Source organism: Panulirus ornatus, chromosome 18 (assembly GCF_036320965.1).
Source record: "Panulirus ornatus isolate Po-2019 chromosome 18, ASM3632096v1, whole genome shotgun sequence".
NCBI classification, from domain to species: Eukaryota; Metazoa; Arthropoda; class Malacostraca; order Decapoda; family Palinuridae; genus Panulirus; species Panulirus ornatus.
Window position 1 is genome coordinate 55,282,560 of NC_092241.1, and position 22,213 is coordinate 55,304,772.

The 22,213-nt window shown below is 47.9% G+C and overlaps 1 protein-coding gene across 4 annotated transcripts in view; it reads left to right on the plus strand.

Moving 5' to 3' along the window:
• The window catches only part of LOC139755113 (probable G-protein coupled receptor CG31760), a 424,310-nt gene that overhangs the window by 282,661 nt on the left and 119,436 nt on the right, over positions 1–22,213 (plus strand). For all 4 annotated transcript variants that reach the window (XM_071673250.1, XM_071673248.1, XM_071673251.1 and 1 more), the window contains 2 exons: positions 5,327–5,421; positions 14,557–14,660. In XM_071673250.1, the coding sequence (XP_071529351.1) occupies positions 5,327–5,421; positions 14,557–14,660 (199 nt within the window). The remainder of the gene's footprint in view (positions 1–5,326; positions 5,422–14,556; positions 14,661–22,213) is intronic.

A 22,213-nucleotide genomic window follows, 5' to 3' on the forward strand; every position in this document is an offset into this window, starting at 1 on the left:
CGTCGTATCTGCTGCCTTCAGTCATGTCTGCTGCACTCCGTCGTATCTGCTATCGCTCGTCACGTCTTCCGTCATCAGTCATCTGTCTGTTGCCGTTATATCTGTCTTCCACTGTCAGTCCTCTGCTGCTGTCTGTCATTCATGTCTGCTTCCGTCAGCCATGTCTCCTTCCGTCAGCCAAGTCTGCTTCCGTTAGTCATGTCTGCTTCCATCTGTCACGTCTGCTTCCGTCCATCTGCTTTCCCGCCGTCGGGGGGGGACATGCCACCGTCAGTCACTTCTGTCCCATGCGTCTCCTCCGTCGCTGCTCCACGTTCCTCACCGTCACCTTCTGCGTCTTAGACGTCGAAGCCTCGACCCCAGACGGAACGTTCGGTCGGGCCAATGGCTCCTCCTCCTCCTCCTCCTCCTCCTCCTCCTCCTCCTCCTCCTCCAGCTGACGGCCGGGTCTACCCAGGCTCCAGGGTTCGAGAAGTTGGATGAAGAATTGGAGAAGCTGAAAAGTTGTTTTGGATGATGTGTGTGTGTGTGTGTGTCTTGCAGATTACACTGAGGAAGGAAGGCAGTTGGGTTTATATATTTGTTCCTCACCTGAAGAGTCCAGATTTCCCTGACCTGCCTCTGGAGATGGAGAAAGTAAAAGATCGCAAAAGAAAGGATACAGAACACTGACTTTCCCCTCCCAGTGAAAGTGGAAGGCGAAATTATGAGAAAAAGTAGACTGACTTCCCAGAGGGAAAAGCTTATGGAAATCTACGTCATAGAAGGCATTAAACTGATGGACATCTCCGGGAAAAAGAAAGAAAACTCTTGGGCATTTGTGGAACAGGAAGAGATCGGAGGATCCAAGAGATAGCCCAGGTGGATTAGATCTCGACTCGTGGTTGATACTATGCGGACGACACTTTAAGAAAACGATGTGTGGCCTCTCAGCTTCTACCTTCAGGAGGTTCTGGAATCAACACTCATTTTGAGACCCTGGAAAAAGAAGTACTGGAGACCCATGTCTGTTGTGAAGTACTGGAGACCCAGGTCTGTTGTGAAGTACTGGAGACCCAGGTCTGTTGTGAAGTACTGGAGACCCAGGTCTGTTGGGAAGTACTGGAGACCCAGGTCTGTTGTGAAGTACTGGAGACCTAGGTCTGTTGTGAAGTACTGGAGACCCAGGTCTGTTGTGAAGTACTGGAGACCCAGGTCTGTTGGGAAGTACCGGAGACCCAGGTCTGTTGTGAAGTACTGGAGACCCAGGTCTGTTGGGAAGTACTGGAGACCCAGGTCTGTTATGCTGGTGGATTGTTGGGTGGAAGAAACTTGACTACAATCATCAAGTTTACCTTAATCATAGAGTTGGGATCACTTGAAATAAAAGCTGCAGGCAATTAGGATCTTAAAGTATCACTAAGAATAATGTATGACACTTAATGCAAAGGTGGCCGGGAATGTAATATCAAAATGTCTTAAAAGAATTAAGCAAATGAATCTTAATAGCCAATGCTCCATCGCCTTTCTTAAAGATTGGCACCACTATTGGCTTTCTTCGATTCAACTAGAACAAACATCCCACTGAGGGAGATTTCGCATATCCTCACGCTCTCTCTCTCTCTCTCTCTCTCTCTCTCTCTCTCTCTCTCTCTCTCTCTCTCTCTCTCTCTCTCTCTCTCTCTCTCTCTCTCTCTCTCTCTCTCTCGGATCACAAACTGCGAGAGAGGTCATCAGAACCCTGGAAATCGCCTGGGGTCTGTGTCCCTCATGAGCCCCTTTCACTGTACTGGAATTGTTTAGATATTATCACTAAGTCATCTCCCCCCCCCCCTCCGCCCTTCCCTCTCGTTCCCCTGGCTGGAGGTAATGGCTGGCACCTTTGGGTCTTCGACGTGTAAACACACACCGCAACTTTGCATTCACAGCTCCTGACACACACACACACACACACACACACACACACACACACACACACACACACACACACACACACACACGTTCTCCTCTTCTGTATCTCGAACTTTCCTCCCCTCCTTTCCTCTGAGTTGTGTAATCTAATAGTTGGGTCGTCTCTTGTTAATTAGTCTGTGGGGCATGACGGGGTTCCTGTGGGGGGGGGGGGGGGGGGTGTTGTTCCTGTGTTGCATTGGAGGGTGCTTTGTGGTGCATGACGGGCGCGTCTGTGGTGCATGGCTGCTGCCAGAAGTGCATGATGGTTGCCTGCGGTCCATGGTGAGGGGTGTTGGTTTTGCATGATGGGTTCCTGGTCATGACAGAAGGGGTTTCTGTGGTCTATGACGGACGTGTGTGTGTGTGTGTGTGTGTGTGTAACATAGATTGGTAGATAGTTAACTATTGATAGATAATACATAATCCATGACTTCGGGCAGCCATTCGGCTGTAGATATGTAGTTTGGGAGAGTACATATCTCTTGGGGTCATGATAGTGACGAGTTAAGTAACCACAGGAGAACTTAAGGGCCAGGTGAGGCCGGACGCTTCTCTCTTGTGTCTACGTACATGAATGAGGTACAGCTACATAGTACAGGAGGGGTTTACAGAGCATAGCCGATGGAATACTCTCAAAAGCCCTCCCACAAACCCTCCAACAGACCCTCCAACAAACTTTTCAACAAACCCTCCAACATACTCCCCAACAAACTCTCCAGCAGACCCTCCAACAAACTTTCCAACAGACCAACCGACAATCCTCCAACAGACCTTCTAACAGACCACTTTGGAATACTTCAAATTCCCATGTGTGGCGACGGGAATGGAAGTCAGCAAGTATGAATATGTACTTGTGTATATATGTCTGTGTATCTATATGTATGTATACGTTGAAATGTATAGATATGTATATGTGCGTGTGTGGGCGTTCATATATATACATGTGTATGTAGGTGGGTCGTACCGTCGTGTTCAAGGGTCGTACCGTCGTGCTCGAGGGTCGTACCGTCATGCTCAAGGGTCGTACCGTCGCGCTCAAGGGTCGCACCGTCGTATTCGAGGGTCGTACCGTCGTGCTCAAGGGTCATACCGTCGTGCTCAAGGGTCATAACGTCGTGCTCAAGGGTCATACCGTCGTGCTCAAGGTCGTAAACTGTCGTGCTTAAAGTCGCACCGTCGCCCTCAAGGGTCGCACCGTCAGGGTCGTATACCGTCGCACTTTCAAGATGAGATCGTGGACAGCTGTTCTGTAGCAACTGTCATCCCACGATGCCCCGGGTGATGCATGCAGGTGGCGGGACAGCTGCACTGGACGTGGTGGCTGCCCAGCTGGCGTCAAGGACCAGCAGACACGTGCAGCTTCCTCCCTGACCCACGCCCCCTCCCTCACTCCTCACGTTAGGCCACCCGTGGTAAGAGACCAGACTGCAGCAGGCGACATAGATCTGGTATACGCACCACCTACATCGTATCATTATACAACCATTTGGCCACCTTATACTTTACTGTCTTCACTGGTGGATGGAGGAGGAGCCTTCTGGTTTACTATCCTGTCTCCATCTATAGTGGTGGGTGGGGGAGGAGCCTTCTACTTTACTATCCTGTCTCCACCTACAGTGGGTGGATGAGGGAGTAACGTTCTTCATTCTCCAGTCTCCATCTATCTGTATTAACAATATAACACACCATTACTCTCTTCGTGTCACCTGACCTCATCCTAGACCATCAGGTCTTGTATGTCCATCTAATGTCCACCTTCTCAGTAGCGAGCGAACCGCGCGACCTCCTCTCCCTCCCATCACCATACATTCCATCACCTTTACACCTCACACGTGCCCGACCTAAACAGAGCTTCAACCGATATACGGGTATCATCCACCACACGCCAGAACTCTCACAATTGTCCACAGTTATCGGTAGATTATGAGCAGTATCTGTGAGCTAAATGACGAGCTTCCATCTCACATTGGGCGCGAACATCCCCCAATAGATGGCGGACCCCATTCCATATTCTTCATGGGGCTGTGTTTGCACGAAACGCAATTGCAACTCAACACAGACTCGACCCCGGCTTATAGACGTTAAGGCCACTGGCGGGGCAGGTCACACGTAAGGCCATATATATATATATATATATATATATATATATATATATATATATATATATATATATATATATATATATTGCAGGGAGTATTTGAACCGATCGCTTGGGGGAAAAATAAAGTCGGGTCGTTCATTTATATTTTTTCATCCCGTTTACTAGAGTTTGAACCTTCTGTAGCCATTGTTGTGCTTCATGGCAACCCAGCCTTACGATCGTGTTTTTTTTTTTTTTAAATATATAAGGAAACCAGCAGGAATATTCGACACCTTCTTGCATTTCGGGTTGGTCTCACTCCGGTATTGGCACCTCCCCCCCCCCCCCCCCCCCCCCCCCCCCACACACACACACACACACACACACACACACACACACACACACACACACACACACACACACACAAGCCGATATCGTGGGAAATGAATATTGGATTTTGAAGAATAAGATAGTTTCTCCTGTCTGTTGTGGTGGGCGCGCGCGCGCGCACACACACACACACACACACACACACACACACACACACAACACATGTATGAACATACATGAAAGAAAATATATTTCTTCTCTCTCTCTCTCTCTCTCTCTCTCTCTCTCTCTCTCTCTCTCTCTCTCTCTCTCTCTCTCTCTCTCTCTCTCTCTCTCTCTCTCTCTCTCTCCTCCACCAACCCCTGGCGTGAGTTTCTATTCTGGGCTCAACTGGTGGTTGGAGATATTGAGGTCTCGAGAGGACGAGTGGGGTGGGGAGGATAGGATTTCATGCAGGAATATTTGACTCTCCTCGCGTGTATATGGATGGGAGAGCTCGGTTGACGGAGGTGACTACTGCGTAATACAAAGACGACAGAGAAGCGGTAGGGATGAGTATGGGGCGCGGTGGAGTCGTCTTAATGAAGATAATGAGGATAGGAGGCCATTATCTGGTTGAAAAGGGCTGGTAGGTAGGGCCCATTGACGACCAGTCAGTAAAGTGTTGTGTGTGTGTGTGTGTGTGTGTCTGTACTTCAAGGGGAAGCAAAGCTGGTGATGGATAGGTAGTGTGAGGTAAGGCTAGAGAAGGCGTGGCGGACTTTAGAACGGGTGGACAGATTCACTGACCTGCTGAAGGCTAGAGGTTAGACGGGGATGCGGAAGGATAGATTATGCGAATCGTTTGAATTGGACGCGTTTGATGGACGACTAAGGTGATGTCGCTCGCAAATCAGTGTTGTTCATGTGACGTCTTTGTTGTTGTTGTTAATGATTCCCTTTTTTTCTTGCTATTCTCACCTTCTGTCATCTTGTCTCCCACAGGATAGCGTCGAGACGAAGGAGCAGGTGCTGAGGGAGGTGTCGCAGATGTCGACGGGCAACCTGGGCACCATCTGCATGTCTGAGCCCTTCTACAGGTGGGTCCTGGTTGTGTGTCTGAGACCCTTCTACAGGTGGTTCCTGGTTGTATGTCAGACCCTTCAACAGGTGGGTCCTGAATGTATGTGTGACCCTTCTACAGGTGGTTCCTGGTTGTATATCTATGACCCTTCTACAGGTGGGTCCTGGTTGTGTGTCTGTGACCCTTCTACAGGTGGGTCCTGGTTGTGTGTCTGTGACCCTTCCACAGGTGGGTCCTGGTTGTGTGTCTGTGACCCTTCTACAGGTCAGCCTCGGCTTTATGTCTTATATGTCTGATATCATAAGCAAAAGGTTCCTGTGTCTTGTGCAGTTCAGTTCATCGGCAGGCGAGTCTTGGGTGTATGCCTTACCCGTATGTGGTACACATAAAATGCTCCTGTCTATTCTGTATGCCTCGGCTCCTCCACTGGTGGACACTTGACACATTGAGTTACTTCAGAACTCATCAGGTTTGTCGGTGTTCTCCATGTTAGGTGTTACAGCCTCTTCGCACATCATGATCATAACATTAGCGATAATGCACGATAAATCGTGATCATAATCAACTGTTTATTGAATAAACTTGTGGACATAAAAGGGAAAAATATGCGGAGACATTACACACGTTAAAGGTAATTAGATTCAAACAACAGTAGGGTGTTTCACATTCTTTATACACAAGGTAAATGTTAGTGTTAATGTACACAGTGGTTGGGGTGGGGCTCTGTCCCGTCGCTGGTGGTCTGTGCGAACTCGGATGGAATCGATGTTGTTGTCGTGTCGAACTGTGTGTACTGTAACTCGAGGACGAGGGATCTCTGATGGCAGGAGGTGGCGGTGGCGAGGATGCTGCAGTAGGTCCTTCCCGATCTGTAGGATGACGTCCTAATGGCTTAGAGAGGGTTGGGAGGATGGGTGTATGTGTGTGTGTGGAAGTGCCTTTTGATAAGGCGGTGTAAGAGAGACGGAATAGGATCATCGTTGTCCTCTTCTACACCTCCTCTTGTAGCTCTTGTTGTGTGGCAGATAGGGAAGGTCGGCTGTGTGTTCTGTGTGTCTTAGCTTAACAAGCGGGTCTTGGTTGCATGTCCTTTATGTCTTAGACCCTTCTGAAAAAAAAAGGGTCTCGGCCGTTTGTAATATACTTTTTTTTTTTTATCTCTAGTTGGTCTGTGTCCTCGATATATCTCAGTTCTCCCATAAGCAAGTCTTGGCTTTATGTCTGATATGTTTTGTCATTGTCCATAAGTCTCTTGTGGTTATATCTTATGTCTAACGTGTCCGGGTCTTTCCATAGATTGGTTGTGGCTTTTAAGCCATATTGTTCTGAGTAGACACAGTGGTAACACGTTCCAAGAGCGAGAATACGATCCTTGAGCACGATGGCACGACCCTCGAGCACGACGGCACGATCCTTGAGCACGACAGTACGACCCTTGGGCACGACGGTACGATCCTTGAGTATGACAGTAGTACGACCCTTTCGGCATGGATGCCCTGGCCTTTGACCTGGCCCTTATGAGTCGTATGGTCGCGTTCAAGGATCGTATCCTTGTGCTCCAGGGTTAAAACCATAAAAGACATGCGTGAGACTGTGAGTTTTTGGTGTGGTTGAAGCTCTTGGCTTTGAGTTTTAGGTTTTAGCCCTCAGCGTCAAGCGGAGACGGTGAGTGAGTGAGTGAGGGGGTGGCAGAGCGAAGGAGGCTCTCCAGTGTTGAGCTTCAAGAGGCATTACCAGTAGCGTACAGTCAGCGCGGGCGAGCCTACAGTTATCTCCCTCCCTCCACCCTCACTCCTCCCCCTCCCTGCGTATCGCTATTGCCTGCTTGTGGTGGTGCTCCTCCTCCTCCTCCTCCTTCAGCAGGCAGCAGCAGAAGCAGCAGCAGCAGCAGGAGTCCTGCGCTCTTCGTATCAACAACACGCCAGGCTGCGAATTGGGGGAGAGAGAGAGAGAGAGAGAGAGAGAGAGAGAGAGAGAGAGAGAGAGAGAGAGAGAGAGAGAGAGGGAGGGAGAGGAGGGTTAGACAGATATGACCCGCTCGTGTCACCTGCAGTATTGAACAAGGCAACAGCGTGGCGCCGCTTATAGATACAACAGGGCCAGGTTGAGAGGACAGGAAGTGACCCCCCCCCCCCCCCACCTACCCTTCCTCTCCTCTTCACCAACGCTGTGACTCTCCCTCCCTCCCTCCCTCCACACCGCCAACGAGAACACCAAAGCCCTCATGTCCAACTACCTGCCCTATAATACCCTCACCTGCCGTATGACGACAACCACCAGCAGCAGCGTCACGCCCTTGCTCGCCATAGCAAGCAGGCTGGGCCATGTGGAGGAACCCCAGCCATACCCCCCTTCCCTCCCCCAGCAGGAGCGTCACCTCCCTTTCTTAAAGCCTTGGCAGGAAGGCTTGGCCTCGGGATGGCCATCTATCGCCACCTGCGGTATGGCCCCCAACAGGAGCACCACGCCCCTTAAGCATAGGCTTTGGCCACGGATGAGGCAGGTGGCCTGCGGCGGCTGTTACCTGCAGTATTCACTGGGCAGGAGAGCCACGCTCATCTTTGCTATATCAGGCGGGGTTCGCGCGTGGGAGAGGGAGGTAGCCTATCGCTCGCTCTTCTTGTATTCACAAGGAAGCGCCGCCTCAGCCCGCACTTGCGGTGACCCAGGTCGCGGAGCTTGAGCGCGGGGGGAGGTTATCGCTTACTCCTGCAACGTGCACTCCGGCAGTAGCGCCGTTCCCATGTCAGTCACAAGTCTAGCCTCCACGGGTAGGGTAGGTGCCATTCCACCAGTGCCAGTCTTCGTTGCTCCTGATGGTTGCGGAAGGAGGCCAGACCACGGGTGAAGGATGCTCATCTAGCGCAGCAGGAGTCATCACAGCAGCGGTGGTGCGTCGTGAACACCAGCAGGAGTTCAGGTCACGGTTGGATCAGGTGACCTGGCGTTAGGCCAGTAGTGGCAGACTCCTTCATGGTAAAGGAGATCGAGTCTTGTGTTCGAATGTGTGGAGCTGCTGCGGTGTCCACTTCGCCAGGATCGCGACGCCCTTGACGGCCTCACTAAACCAGGATCATGATGAGAGGTGTTGACTCGAAGCGGCCTGTGGTCTTCATCACCTGCAGTAGTGCCACGCCCTTCTGAGAAGGTTCCAGTCGCGATTGCGTGGGAGCTGGTCTGACGCTGCCACTTGGCTCATTCATCCGTAAACAGACATATAAACTGTAAATCGAAAGACAATACTTTCTCTTTACAACGCCCTGGTCGGATCATATTTAGATTACACTCTTCGGTCTTCATCAGCAAATTTCATCAAGGATGAAGAAATACCAGAACCAATGCAAATTAAGAGCAGCAAAATTCAAAGATCTAAATTCGATACCACTTAGATGCACAGACACTGAGAGCTATATCGATCTTTTCAAAATACTCAATAATTTTGACCGTTTAACTCACAAGGTCTTCACGCTATATAGAGACACAGTGATCAGAAATGACTGGATGATACATACACGGCTGTTCAATTACTTGAACGATAACATCAGTGAATAACTCTAATCTACGAATGACAGTATGATATGCATGTGTTTCAACATCCCCCTTTTTTCAGATAACAGGAACTACAATACATCCTCCCACAGTATCCTGGGGCTAGAATTAGATGAGGAAGTGTATTTCTGTATATCTTCACCTATAACATTTCCACACAACCACAGTCTTCTTTCCGTGTCACAATGGTCTGTCTTCACAGCCAGTAATTTTTGCCAGCTGTTGTGTCGGAGGGATGTTGGGTGCGGAGGAGCCTTCTCCTTCATACAAAGGAATACAAACAGCAACAGACCACTGGGGTCTATTCGAGTCTGTTTGGGATAGTGGAAGATGTCAGAGATTCGCAGAATAGTGTGGTAAAAGTTAGAAGGCATACAGATAATTCAAAGAGAATTACCAGTAAATTGATATATATATATATATATATATATATATATATATATATATATATATATATATATATATATATATATATATGTATACACTTGGGATATAGGGGAGAAAGAATACTACCCACGTATTCCTGCGTGTCGAAGGCGACTAAAAGGAGTGGGAATGGGGGACTAGAAATCCTCCCCTCATTGTTTTACTTTCCACAAAAAAGGAACAGAGACGCGGGCCAAGTGAAGATTTTTCCTTCTAAGACTCAGTCGTCTGTTCTTGACGCTACCTCGCTAGTGTGAGAAATGGCAAATATGTATCAAAAAAGAATATAATATGAATTTAGGATATTATTTACTGTTCTCATACAGAAAATAAACTTTCCCTGGGATCATTATGCCTTCTGTTAAGTGTCTTTCTCATGTTCTTGGGAAAAACATAATTGCAGGCATCTTTTGTGACACAAACGAGGAGTGGTGTGTGTCAATACTGTGCCCTGATGATGATAATAATGTGGTGAAGACTAGATGTGGTACGACAGACAGCCGTGTATGTGTACCCGTGTTGTCAACAAAGAGACCGAGTCTGTCTTGTTAACAGAAATTGGCCTTGTCATGTTACAATGTGTACCAGGGAGAGCAGCGGGGCCTTCATCATTCCCCAAGGTACGCCATCATTAATCGCTCCGACGTCTGATGAAATGATTCCAGTGTGTAAAGCGGGTGTCATACCACATCCCTGGTGTCCTTTGATTAAGAAAAGCATCTGAGTTGGAAACATTGTATGATTTATGGTTAGAAATGCTTCTGTGAAGTATGGGAATATGTATACGAATACTCCTTTTTCTCTTCGTCCTATATCGTCCGCAAAATGAATCGGTGCTTTTTTGGACTACGTTTTCATCTAAACCCACATCGGCGTTCGGCAAAGAAGCGATATTCTTCAGTATATCGTATGAGTTGGCAAACGTGCGATTATCTAAAGAACGTTGATTTTAAGAACAAAGGAAGGACGCAAGTCGATTGCTGCTCCCAAGCCAAGGGCCTCGAATATTGGATCTTCCTTGGCAGTGAGCATATTCTCAGGAATGAACCTTATTTGACAGAGATACTCCAGAGGCGGGATGAGGAGCCAAGGATCCATCCCACTGCCTCCTTCTGTGGTGTGACGTGATGTGGGCTCCTACAGGCATTTTGTGACGCCTCATAATTTGATTTACCCTTACTGTGGCGAAGGGTATGAAAGAAAACGGGGATTCTTACAGACTTAACCCCCTTTAAAGTTTTCTTCAGCAGTTGTGACTGGTCATTCAGGGTGCGACCAGCGAGTACATTCTGGTCAGTTCATGGATGGTTGATTACATTGTGATTATCATATCACTCAACAGTACCCATCGTCAGGTTATACACGGAGATGCTTACGTTAAGAGGGCTATTCATTCTTCAGCGTGGGTTTTACACTGCTCTTCACAGGTTTTACAGCTTGTTTTCGTGCGTTGCGGGGGAGATGGGTGTCACCAGGTACTGGTCGTTCATGGAAGGAGAAAGGGCGAGTTGTGGGGTCACTAGACCTCCGGGTACCCACATCACGCTCCTGATGGAGGTGAGGGCGTTGGGAGAGCTGGCACTTACCGGACCTTCAGGTGCCGTGTGATATTGAAGGAGGAGGGGTGTGTGTGTGTTGCGGGAGTCGAGGACCACGACTAGGTGCCTCTACTGAAGGAGGAGGGACCGTAGGGTAGCTGGCGATCACCACCAGATGCCACACACACACACACACACCTCTCGAAGGAGGAAGAAGTAGCGTTGGTGAGGCGGGAACCACTGGATCATCTTGGCGGTATTCGTGAGCGAGAGCCAGAGGAAGCCTCGCATGGCACCACCCCACACATCTGCTCTGATCCCTCAGAGAGGGAGAGACGAGCTGGGGGAGAGGCACTTCCAAAGCACCACATCATTATGCCTGAGCTTTGATCTTCCACTGCGTGGGAGACGTCATGGGAGAGAGAGAGAGACCGTCGACCCACACACACACACACACACACACACCTCTACCTTAGCTGTACCGGCGCAGAAAACTGCATTCCGGTCTGGATTTTCCATCGCTCTGGCTTCTATTCCGCTGACGAATCGGACGAGAAGACGATTGCTCAGTCAACTCATTTTGGTCACCTCTATCGTCAAGGGGTGACCTATTTCTCGGTACTTTTCTTCCATTTCGAGACATTTGGATTATACCAGACGGGTGGTATTGCCTTGAGGTCCACTCGGTCGATATTGGATGATAATTTCCTAACTGAGTGACGAAGGTTAGATTAGATTATGTCAGGGATATCTCATTTTTTCTTCTCACAATTAGATACGAAAATCTAGCGAACGTAGCGACTGAGTGCAGGAGACGGGTGGGGTTGTTCGATCTGCGCCGGTAAGCTTCGTTCACGACCTCTTCAGTACGTGGCGCCCCACGTCTCCTGCCGCTGGAGTCTGGGTGGTCCATATATCCGCCGTCGTCATATATCACGGTGATGGTCAATGCCTCTGGATCCACCAGACGTTAAGGCGTCCGCCACAAGGGAGGCGGAGGAAGGGCGGGGCGGGCGGCGGCGGTGGAGGCTTGCCTCCCTTTTAATGAGTATTTCCCTTGGTGGCGGAGTGAGTGTGATTAGCCGTGACTTGGGATTTAGCTCGAGGTGAGGTGATGGGGTGCGGGGGACGAGATTCGATTATCGTCGGGTCACCGGAGAGAGAGAGAGAGAGAGAGAGAGAGAGAGAGAGAGAGAGAGAGAGAGAGAGAGAGAGAGAGAGAGAGAGGCTTTCGAGATGTAAGCTCTGACGAGACCTGATTCCCATGGTAATTGGACGTGCACTTGCCATAGCTCTCTCTCTCTCTCTCTCTCTCTCTCTCTCTCTCTCTCTCTCTCTCTCTCTCTCTCTCTCTCTCGTGTGTGTGAGTGTATGATTGCTATTCGCGTGTCACTGTGAAAGTTTTACACTCGCGTTGCCCCGTCTCTTAACGGACGCACTGCCCAGGGTTCGAATACCTTGTGTATAAAGGCACATACATACACAACCCAGCTTACCGGGAAGTACCTCTTCATCGACGATCCCGAAAGAAAATGGAACGAGGATATGGCCGAGTTGACTGTTAACTGGTTGCCATGTTGGGAGATTGATTGGTCGTAACTTTTATCACTGCGCAACATATATATATATATATATATATATATATATATATATATATATATATATATATATATATATATATATATATATTGGAAAGAATCACAATCTTGCGCGTGATCAAGTATATTCTTAAGAGTCCACGGGGAATATGAAAAACAATAAGACCCCAAGTGCACTTTCGTGTAATAATCACATCATCAGGGGAGACACAAGAGAGAAATATAACAGTCAGTTGACATATTCACGAGTTTAGATGATTTGATTTTACGGTAACGTTTTTGTAAATGTCTCGATATGACATCTCCCTCTTTACAGCCTTCGCAGATATACCTCAACACACACAGTATGTACACACCCATCAAATACCCTCTGAACTATGCTCTCACGCCTTGATGACAACATGCAGCAGTCGTACACAGATTACTTCCTCTCGTAATGAATCGAAAAGAAACTTCCGAGGGTTTACACCTGCCTTTTAATTATATCTGGAATCACACGATTTACTAGGCAATCACTTCATGCCTTTACGAGTACTTAACAAGTGTCCTTTGCTGGCACTTAACATGTCCTTGCCTTGCCTGCAGGAATGGTTTGGGTGGGAGAACTGAGAAGGGACACGACTTTTGAGGCTGATAAGACTCAACTGATGGAGGCTGGCTGTTCTAGCTGCCGTCCGAATGCGAAGGCTCCAAGGGCGCTCTACTGAGTTAACCTCCGGAACACCACTTCACACAACGGGGGAAAACACACACACACACACACACACACACACACACACGTCCTCAAGAACAATGGCTGGCCTCTAACCCACTTGATTGGAAAGGAGTATTGTCTAGTCTCTAGGATGCCAGTGAGAATGACAACCTTATGGCTCCCCGAGTGTCACTTTTTTTTATTTTCCTCCCCTCTCTCTCTAGCTGTGCTCTTTGGTTGGCCAGCTCTGTCCTTGGAGAGAGAGAGAGAGAGAGAGAGAGAGAGAGAGAGAGAGAGAATGATTGGTTGGGCTTCAGTCCTGCCAACTGCCAGGGTCATTAGGGTCGTCATGCCACGTCAACCCCACGAAACATAACAGTTTCTTCGAGTGTTATGAGATGATTCCAGAAGGACACACACACACACACATACACACTTGCTATGTACAGTGGACCATATGTTATATACAAAAGGAATCCCCCTTTAATTACATGGCGTGGTGGTCACGTGACCTTTCGTGAACGTTTGATTGGTGGGCGCGTTGTCGTATGATCATTCTGAGAGGTGATTGGTCCGCCTCAGTCGAAGGCTCGGTGGGGTTGGACGTGCAGCACTGCCAACGCCACGGACGGTTGTCAGTGATGCAATTGTTTCTGAAGTTGATGTCGCCAAATTTGTGCATTGTGTGTCGGAACGTCTCACACTAAACGATACATAGCGAGTTTAGCACATGTACATTACATTTTTGAGGATATATATATATATATATATTTTTCTCTGGAAATATATACCTAAAAGGGTGTTTATATATTCCCGGGGTATAATGGGTATATTAGATAGTGGAGGAAAATGGTAATACCCCCAACAGCACTTGCGGTATGGTTGATTTCTAGCGGGAACACTTGCCATTTTCTGCACTTGTGTGTCTGTATTCACTACATGTGGTTGATTATGTGCCGGGTGGGGTATCTTGCATTCACACACACACACACCTCAGAAGTTCCATACAGGTTTAGAAGTTAGTATTTCTCATAAGTTGGTGATTCGGTATCTCCATGAAGTGACAACGTGTCCCCATAGCACAGTTATGATGAAGTGTATGCTATAGTTATTTTCTGCTTATGCACATGTATTCCAGTACCTGCAGTGCGTCCCTTCCCATCAGAGATCCTGGAATATATGTTATGTTATGTTATGTTATGCTGTACTGTGTGAGGTACCTGCCCACATCACTTCCTTCTCCTTGTGTTTGTCAGTGTGTCTGTCTCCCGCCACACTTTGGCCAGTCTGTGTAATGCTTCAGACACTCGCCATCTAATCTGTCCATCTCCTCTTCCCTCCTTCAGGTTTGCTTGGGCGCCACTGCAAGTCTCCCGCTTCGACTCGGCCCGCCAGAAGGCTGACCTCCTGGTTCGGATCCTCAGGGACCTGGATGACCTCAGTGACACCAGTAAGTTCCTCACCACGGGTCATCAAGGGTCACTACGGTAGGTCAAGGCTGCAAGAGGTGAATGCTCACGGATATTGAGGGAACGTACCTGGTTCTGTATGTGCATAGTGAGCATGTTGTATTGAGGGACTTCATGACACTGGCAGTAAACAGGTCAAAGGCCAAACTACCAAACCAACCATAACTACCTTGATGACTCGTTAGTGCCTCATCAGGCGTCATCACGTAGAGGATCAGGTTCACAAAAAGGTCAAGGGTCACCAGTGATTCAGACATAACATTGATTAGGAATACGAGGGTCATAGGCCATATAGGCAATATAGGATGAAGGGTCACTCTTCGACGTCAAATCTCAACCATGTAAAGGGTCACAGCGTGACGCATATTAATTAATAGGGGTCAGAAGTCGTCAGAGGTGAAGGGGTGCCATGAGTTAAGGGTTAAGAGATCAAAGGTCACTGAAGTGTGTGTGTGTGTGTGTGTGTGTGTAACTTTGTGCACGTGTCTTTGTGTGCTTGTGTGACCTCTGGGTCAATGTGAGTACATTCGCTCCCTTTATTTGGTTAGAAAACTTCATCTTCGTTTGTGAGCAGTCTCTTGACTGCTCAAAAGGACTGGTAATTGAATGAATATTAGACACGTGTACATCGGTTCGAATCCCCCATTGAAACCCCTTCGTTCAGACCTTCATATGTTCAACCTGAACGTCACAGGGAAATAAATGTCTTTGTGATATGGCAATGTGTTTACCCATCTTCCCTGTTATTTTCTGGTCACTTCTATATTTCTATGGGTTTTCTTGGTACCACCGCCTGGTCTTGTGTGTTACCCCATGCTTAGGTCTTATCCATCCGTCTATCGTCTTCCTTATCTTATCTTCGTGATCCCTGCTATCTCTGTGCTGTTATCATTATCATCTCTATCTCTAGCTGTTATTGTGAACGTTTTCCACCACACTTATCTAAACTACCACCACACCTCGTCTGCCGTCTACCACCACACGTCTGCCATCTACCACCACACCTCGTCTGCCATCCACCACCACCACCACCACAACGTCTACTATCTACCACCACCACCACAACAACACGTCTGCCATCCATCACCACCACAAACACGTATACCATCTACCATCACCACCACAACACTTCTACCATCCACCACCACCACCAACATAACACGTCTACCATCTACCACCACCACCACAACAACACGTCTGCCATCCACCACCACCACCATGACCACAACACGTCTACCATCTACCTCCACCACCACCACAACAACAAGTCTACCATCTACCACCACCATCACCACCACAATACATCTACCATCTACCACCACCACCACAACACGTCTACCATCTACCACCACCACCACCACCACCACCACCACAACACGTCTGTCATTTCCTACCGAATCCATTTATCGCACCATCGCCACAGTCATTATCCCCCAGTCATCATCAGTTGGCCAGTTTCCCAGGAAATACCATAACATTTCCCACACCAAACTCAATACCTCGATCGCCTTGACCGGCACCCCCACACACCCACCTCATTTACTGCCCCTCAGAATCCTCCCCAAGCCCTGTACCGTCTCTCATTACAAAATGTACCATCATTAGCCGCTCTCTGTACATGTCAGGTCCTGTGTACCATAACCTCTCACGCTGGTACAGTAACCTTCACCTCAGGCACTCGTATCCTCAGATGTACCGTAGTCCACCTCTTGTTCCGGTGTCTCTTTACACCTTCTTCTGTACCCCACTCGTACAGTCCGCTGTACCAGCACTACATCCCAGCACTACTGTCTCATACTGTACCTGCCAGCGAGCCGTCTCCTACAGGTGGCTACACTGTCTTTTTGCGATACAGTGTACCGTTTGCTGTACCGTCTGGTTAACCTCCTCCCCCTGGTGCCTGTGCCATCGCTGCTCGATGATGGTTGTGAGCAGCAGAGGGGCGGCGAGCAGAGATGTGCTTGGATGTTGCTGGTTGCCATGGGAACGCCAAGCCGGGTGTGAAAGTGTGTGTGTGTGTGTGTGTGAGAGAGAGAGAGAGAGAGAGAGAGAGAGAGAGAGAGAGAGAGAGAGAGAGAGAGAGAGAGAGAGAGAGAGAGTTCGATGGCATCGCTTGCCAGGGAGGGTGTCGGCATGAGAATCAGACAGCATCATCGGCAGGGGTGAGGTATAATGCGCACACCCCCACCGGCCTCTGAGGTCATATCATATGCCACTCACCTTTCCTATGCTATCTACTGTGCTATAGACGCCACACACACACACACACACACACACACACACACACACACACACACACACACACACACACACACACACACACACACATACACACACACACACACACACACAAGAGGATGGAATCGCTGGCGATTTAGATCCCGTTTCGTTGGTTCAGAACCTGGAACTTTCCGAGAGTTGGTATGGGCGTCTGAAACACTCGATATCAACTTGTCCTTTCGGGGTCTTGATATTGTAAACCATTAACTTCGGTCCTTCCATCACCCTCAGTTCCGATTCCTTCGAAGGTGAAGACACCTGACGTCCACAAGAGAGACAAAGCGATGGAAGAGGAGTTAGTGGACGGCGAAGGTTAGAGACGAAGGGAGGGAGGTGTATATAGAGGGAAGGAGACAGAGACAAGGGACTTTGAGGAGAGGTAAGGGAGGTTTAACATGTAGGAGTACATAGGAAAATTACAGATAACGGGAGACCTGATGGCCCGATACAGATAACGGGAGAACTGTTGGCCTGTGACTAAGTTATTATCAAGTTTCTGGACAAATACTAGAGTAATGGAAGGTTAAGATACACCAGGAGGAAGCCTCTATTCCCCCATCCTCCACGCCCTCCGGCAACAACAACAACAACAACGACTTAAGCATGCAGGAAAAACAAAGAAAGACAAATCATTTCTTCATACAACACCACTTGCTGGTTATGGCGTCGGGCGAAGGCGTCGCTCTTTTCAGGACAAAATGAAAGGAAATATGTTGGCCTATGTTTACAAGTTTTCCATTGTTATCCTTTGTTAAAATACCTAGGCTCGTGGTGTATTTGTTTCACCGATTATCAAAGGAGGTGACGTGTTCCAGTGTTCAACAGTTTTGTTAGAAATGTAAGTTCCAATATTGGTACTGTATCTTTTAGCTTTTAGTCTCATGCTGTTTGTTGTGGTAACTGTGTTCTCTTGTAATAAAAAAAGTCTTCATGTTTTATGATATCGAATTTATTCAAAATGTCGTTGACTCGTAGCAAATCATGGCGAAGTTTGTGCTCCGTGAGAGAATAGCGATTTAATCTTCCTTAACATCACCTCATACAGGCTTTTTCTTAAGGTTGGAATTAGTCTTGTAGCTATTCTTTGTACTTGCTCAATTTTCACTCTCTCTTTTGTCAGTTTTCGTAGTTTAAAGAGAAAAAATTGGATTACATTTTCGAGACGTTGTCTTGCAAGCATGGAAATGTTTTTCTAATGTTTCGGGTGTTCTGTGGTCGATCTTCGATCTTCGTAGCTGAAAATCCTAGGCTTCTGTCTGATGTATTGGTTGCTGCAGTGTGCCTCAGATTGTTGCAGATAACAACTCTAAAGTTCCTTTTCTTAATTTTGCTTTCAACAGATTTCTGAGCATTTCACAGTCATGTTCAGTATTCTTATCTCCAAATTGCATAACTTTCCATTTCTTTGTCGTCAGATCTAACCATTTTGCTAACTTGTCAAGACCTCTGAGTTACCTCAAAGTCTTGCCCCCAATTTTTCTAGTATCCACAGTTTTTAAGATTACAGATCTGAAGCCTAATTGTAGATCGCATATGTATTTCATGAAAAAAAAGAGTTGAGGCTAGTGGGTAATCCCTGTGTCGCTCCACTTGTCACGTTCAACCATTTCGAGGCTTCATATAAAACTACCTGTTGTCCTCTGTGTATCATATCAGGTGATTTTGTTATATAGTGGTTTCTTGTATGATCCAGTATCGGATACCTTTTGAAAACCTAAGTACAGTATATGCGAATGAACTTTTTGAATCCCATATTGTCATATTAAACCCCATATTGTTCACCGAGGCCTTATGTTGTGTAAGCCTTGCTATTTGTTCTCTTGCTTGACTGTGATGTAAGAAAAAAAATATCTGCTGTTTTGTCTCATTATTTTTCCTACATTTTACCTGGAGCTGATGTGAGGCTGACTAGGGGAAAAAAAAAACAAACAAAGGCACGTGTCTAATCTCCTTTCATATATACAGGGGTGAAATTCTCTCAATATCCAGTCTTCTGGTGCCTTGGCCTTCTGAGGCGGCTAGAGGTTGTATATAATGGTCATGTGGGAAATATATCTGTTGGTGTCACACATCAGTCAATGCTCTGGGGTTAGGTTATCAGAATGAGTCCATCAGCCTGCGTTAATTTGATTCAGGAATCACAGTTTATTGTATCATAAGATTCATCATTGCCTGTATTTTTTGGGTCAACTGAATCTGGAAAAGAATATTTTGTATTTGGGATATATATATATATATATATATATATATATATATATATATATATATATATATATATATATATATATATATATATATACGCGAATATTCCTCGCCTGTAAATACAGAATTGAAGGGATTTACTTATTATGTAGACAACGTCTTTGTCTCCCTCGCTTATTTTCCCGTGTTTATTCCCTTATGATCCTATTGTATCTTCTGTATTCTTTGTTTAATGTAATTGAATAATTCCATGGGATTATTTTCAACCATTGAGATATAATTTTCATTTTTCATGTTTTCGTTTAACATGCCTCAGGGTCTTTGTTTTTCCTCTATAAAATCTCACCATTTCATTTCAATTTTTTTTTATTTTTGTCGATCTTTTGTATAATAGAATTACGTGGACGTGGGGGAAATACATGACGTGGAGAGTGATAAGTTACTGTTAGGGAGGAGTCGAATGTTAATACAGTTAATACAGGTTAATACAGGTGGTTCCAGTTGTGGGCGGGAGTGGGCAGCCATAGTTCAAGCTAAACTCTGATGTATTGAGAGTGAAGTGTGTGTGTGTGTGTGTGTGTGTGTGTGTGTGTGTGTGTCTTACCACCACCTGGGTAGGAGCACAAGCGATGGAGATGTGGCATTCCCCTTCAAGGTCTGGAGCAAGATGAAGCGACCAGGGTAGAGAGAGTGTATACCCCCTGGCGGACGTACAGAACAGTGGGGGGATGGAATCGTCAGCTGCAGAGGGACGTGGTCGTGGCGGAGCTGGTGTTGGTTTATGCAGTGGGGGTTGGCTGACGAAGATGGGAGGGACAGTGGTTGAACTAGAGGAATGACGTGGACGACTCGATGCTGCGATAGAAGGATAGATAGAGTGGGGTGAGTCTGTGGGAGGGAGGAGTATGAGGGAGTGTTTAGGAGGCTAGAAGGAGTCTGTGGGAGTGTGTAGGAGGCTAGAAGGAGTCAGAGGGAGGGAGGAACGAGGGACTGTTTTCAGGCTAGGGGGATAAGGAGGCGTAGAGGAAGCTGCTGAGGGATAGGTGAGGCAGCATGTTGGATAGGTCACCACCTGGGAGGCTAGGTGGACACAGCATAACTTTGGGATGACTTTAGGGTGATTTCGGCTCCTGGGATGGCTATCAGTCTGTTCCTGTACGCCACTGTGATGCTGGACCCGGTTCCTGAGGGTTCTGATCAGCTAGCTGGTACCTGGACGGGTTAAGGCGTGGCGCACCATGGTAAGAGATGAGATCCATCTTCGTTGAATCATAACTAGATGGAACCGGTTGTCTTGTGTGCACGATTTACCAAGAAGGAGGAAGACGAGGAGGAGGAGGAGGTGGAGGAGGAGTGAATGTCTTGTCATGCGTGTGGGAGGGCGGTCGACCCGCTGCTTTTGAAAGAGCAGCCTTTGACCTGACACCCTAAGGGATCAGGGTCAAAGACCAGGCCATCAGAACATAAGGGTCGTGCTCAAAGGCCCTACCGTCGTGCTCAAAAGGTTAAGTAAACCTTTGGCTACAAGTGAATAGCGATAAACACACTCCACATACAAATGAGCTAGTAACGGACAAACGCACTCCACACGATTCGAGGTGGTGTCGGTGAGGATCGGGTGGGGTGGGGAGAGGAGGTGAGTTTGTCGAATGTACATATTTCTTCCTCTCGGCAAAAGGTGTTCCCGTTGAGGTGAAGCCAAGCTCACTCAAGCGTCGAAAGAAGGAAAAAAATGTCTTTTTTTTTTGCATTCTCTCTCTCTCTCTCTCTCTCTCTCTCTCTCTCTCTCTCTCTCTCTCTCTCTCTCTCTCTCTCTCTCTCTCTCTCTCTCTCTCCTCCGTTCAGAGGTGCAAAGAGGAGGAGGATCAAGGAACCCCTTGTCTCAGGACCTTGGTAAAGGGAGGCGGGGGTTGGGTCGGCGGGGATGGAGTCCCACCTTCCACCTGCCCGTTAAGAGTGGTGAGGTGAACGTGACCTCACTATGAACTTTGTCGTTCTTTCTTTAATCTTCTGGATGAGGCAGTGTTGGAGGATGTGTTGGAGGATGTGTTGGAGTTGTATCCCCGAACTTTACGAAGACCAGACGACTTAATTTCCTCAGTTATCTGGAGAGGGACGAATAGGAAAACATCCAGTTTAAACCTGATTCATTAGAGCCATATTGTCTGGCGAGGACTCTGCCCTGGGGTTTCCGGAGACCAGACGGTGCACGGGTGAGCGTCAACAGCGAGGAGGGAGGAGGAGGTGATGATGATGATGATGATGAGGAGGAGGAGGAGGAGGAAGCAGGAGGGAAGCCAAGACGTGGGAGGAGGTACGGAATGAATTAGGGGGTGACACGTGCCTCCTCTGCAGTAGTAATGAGGAGCATGATTAAGCCTGCACCGAGGAGGGGCGGAGGAGGAGGGGGGGAGGTTAAGAGGAGGAGGAGGAGGAGGTTCTTCTTCCTCCTCCGCCTCACCAGTTCCTCGCCTGCAGAAGCAATAAGCAGCGTCGTTGGCGAAAAGGGGAGTGGGTCACGACGGCCCCCCACTCCTCCAGCAGTAGTGATGTTTCAACCTTCGTAAAGGGTGTTGGTCATGACCAGGTGACCTCTGCTGCAGTGGGCCGTCTTATGGCGCCTGGCTAGCCACTGGGTAGAGGTCTGGCTAGCCACTAGGTAGAGGTCTGGCTAGCCAGCTAGGGTAGAGGTCTGGCTAGCCACTAGGTAGAGGTCTGGCTAGCCACTGGGTAGAGGTCTGGCTAGCCACTAGGTAGAGGTCTGGCTAGCCACTGGGTAAAGGTCTGGCTAGCCACTGGGTAGAGGTCTGGGTAGCCACTGGGTAGAGGTCTGGCTAGCCACTGGGGAGGTGTTGAGTGGCATCAAGAAGCCAACGCGTCCCTGGCCTATGATCCACAAGTGCTCGTGTGCGGCAACAGTCATCTACACATGCGTTGGTGTGGCACCGGAGATGCGAACCACTGATCATCCACTCTCCTGACGAGTAATTATGTCAGTGGACTTGTGAGACTTTGTTTATTGGGGAAAAGTCGCTGCCGTTATGGGGGGGAG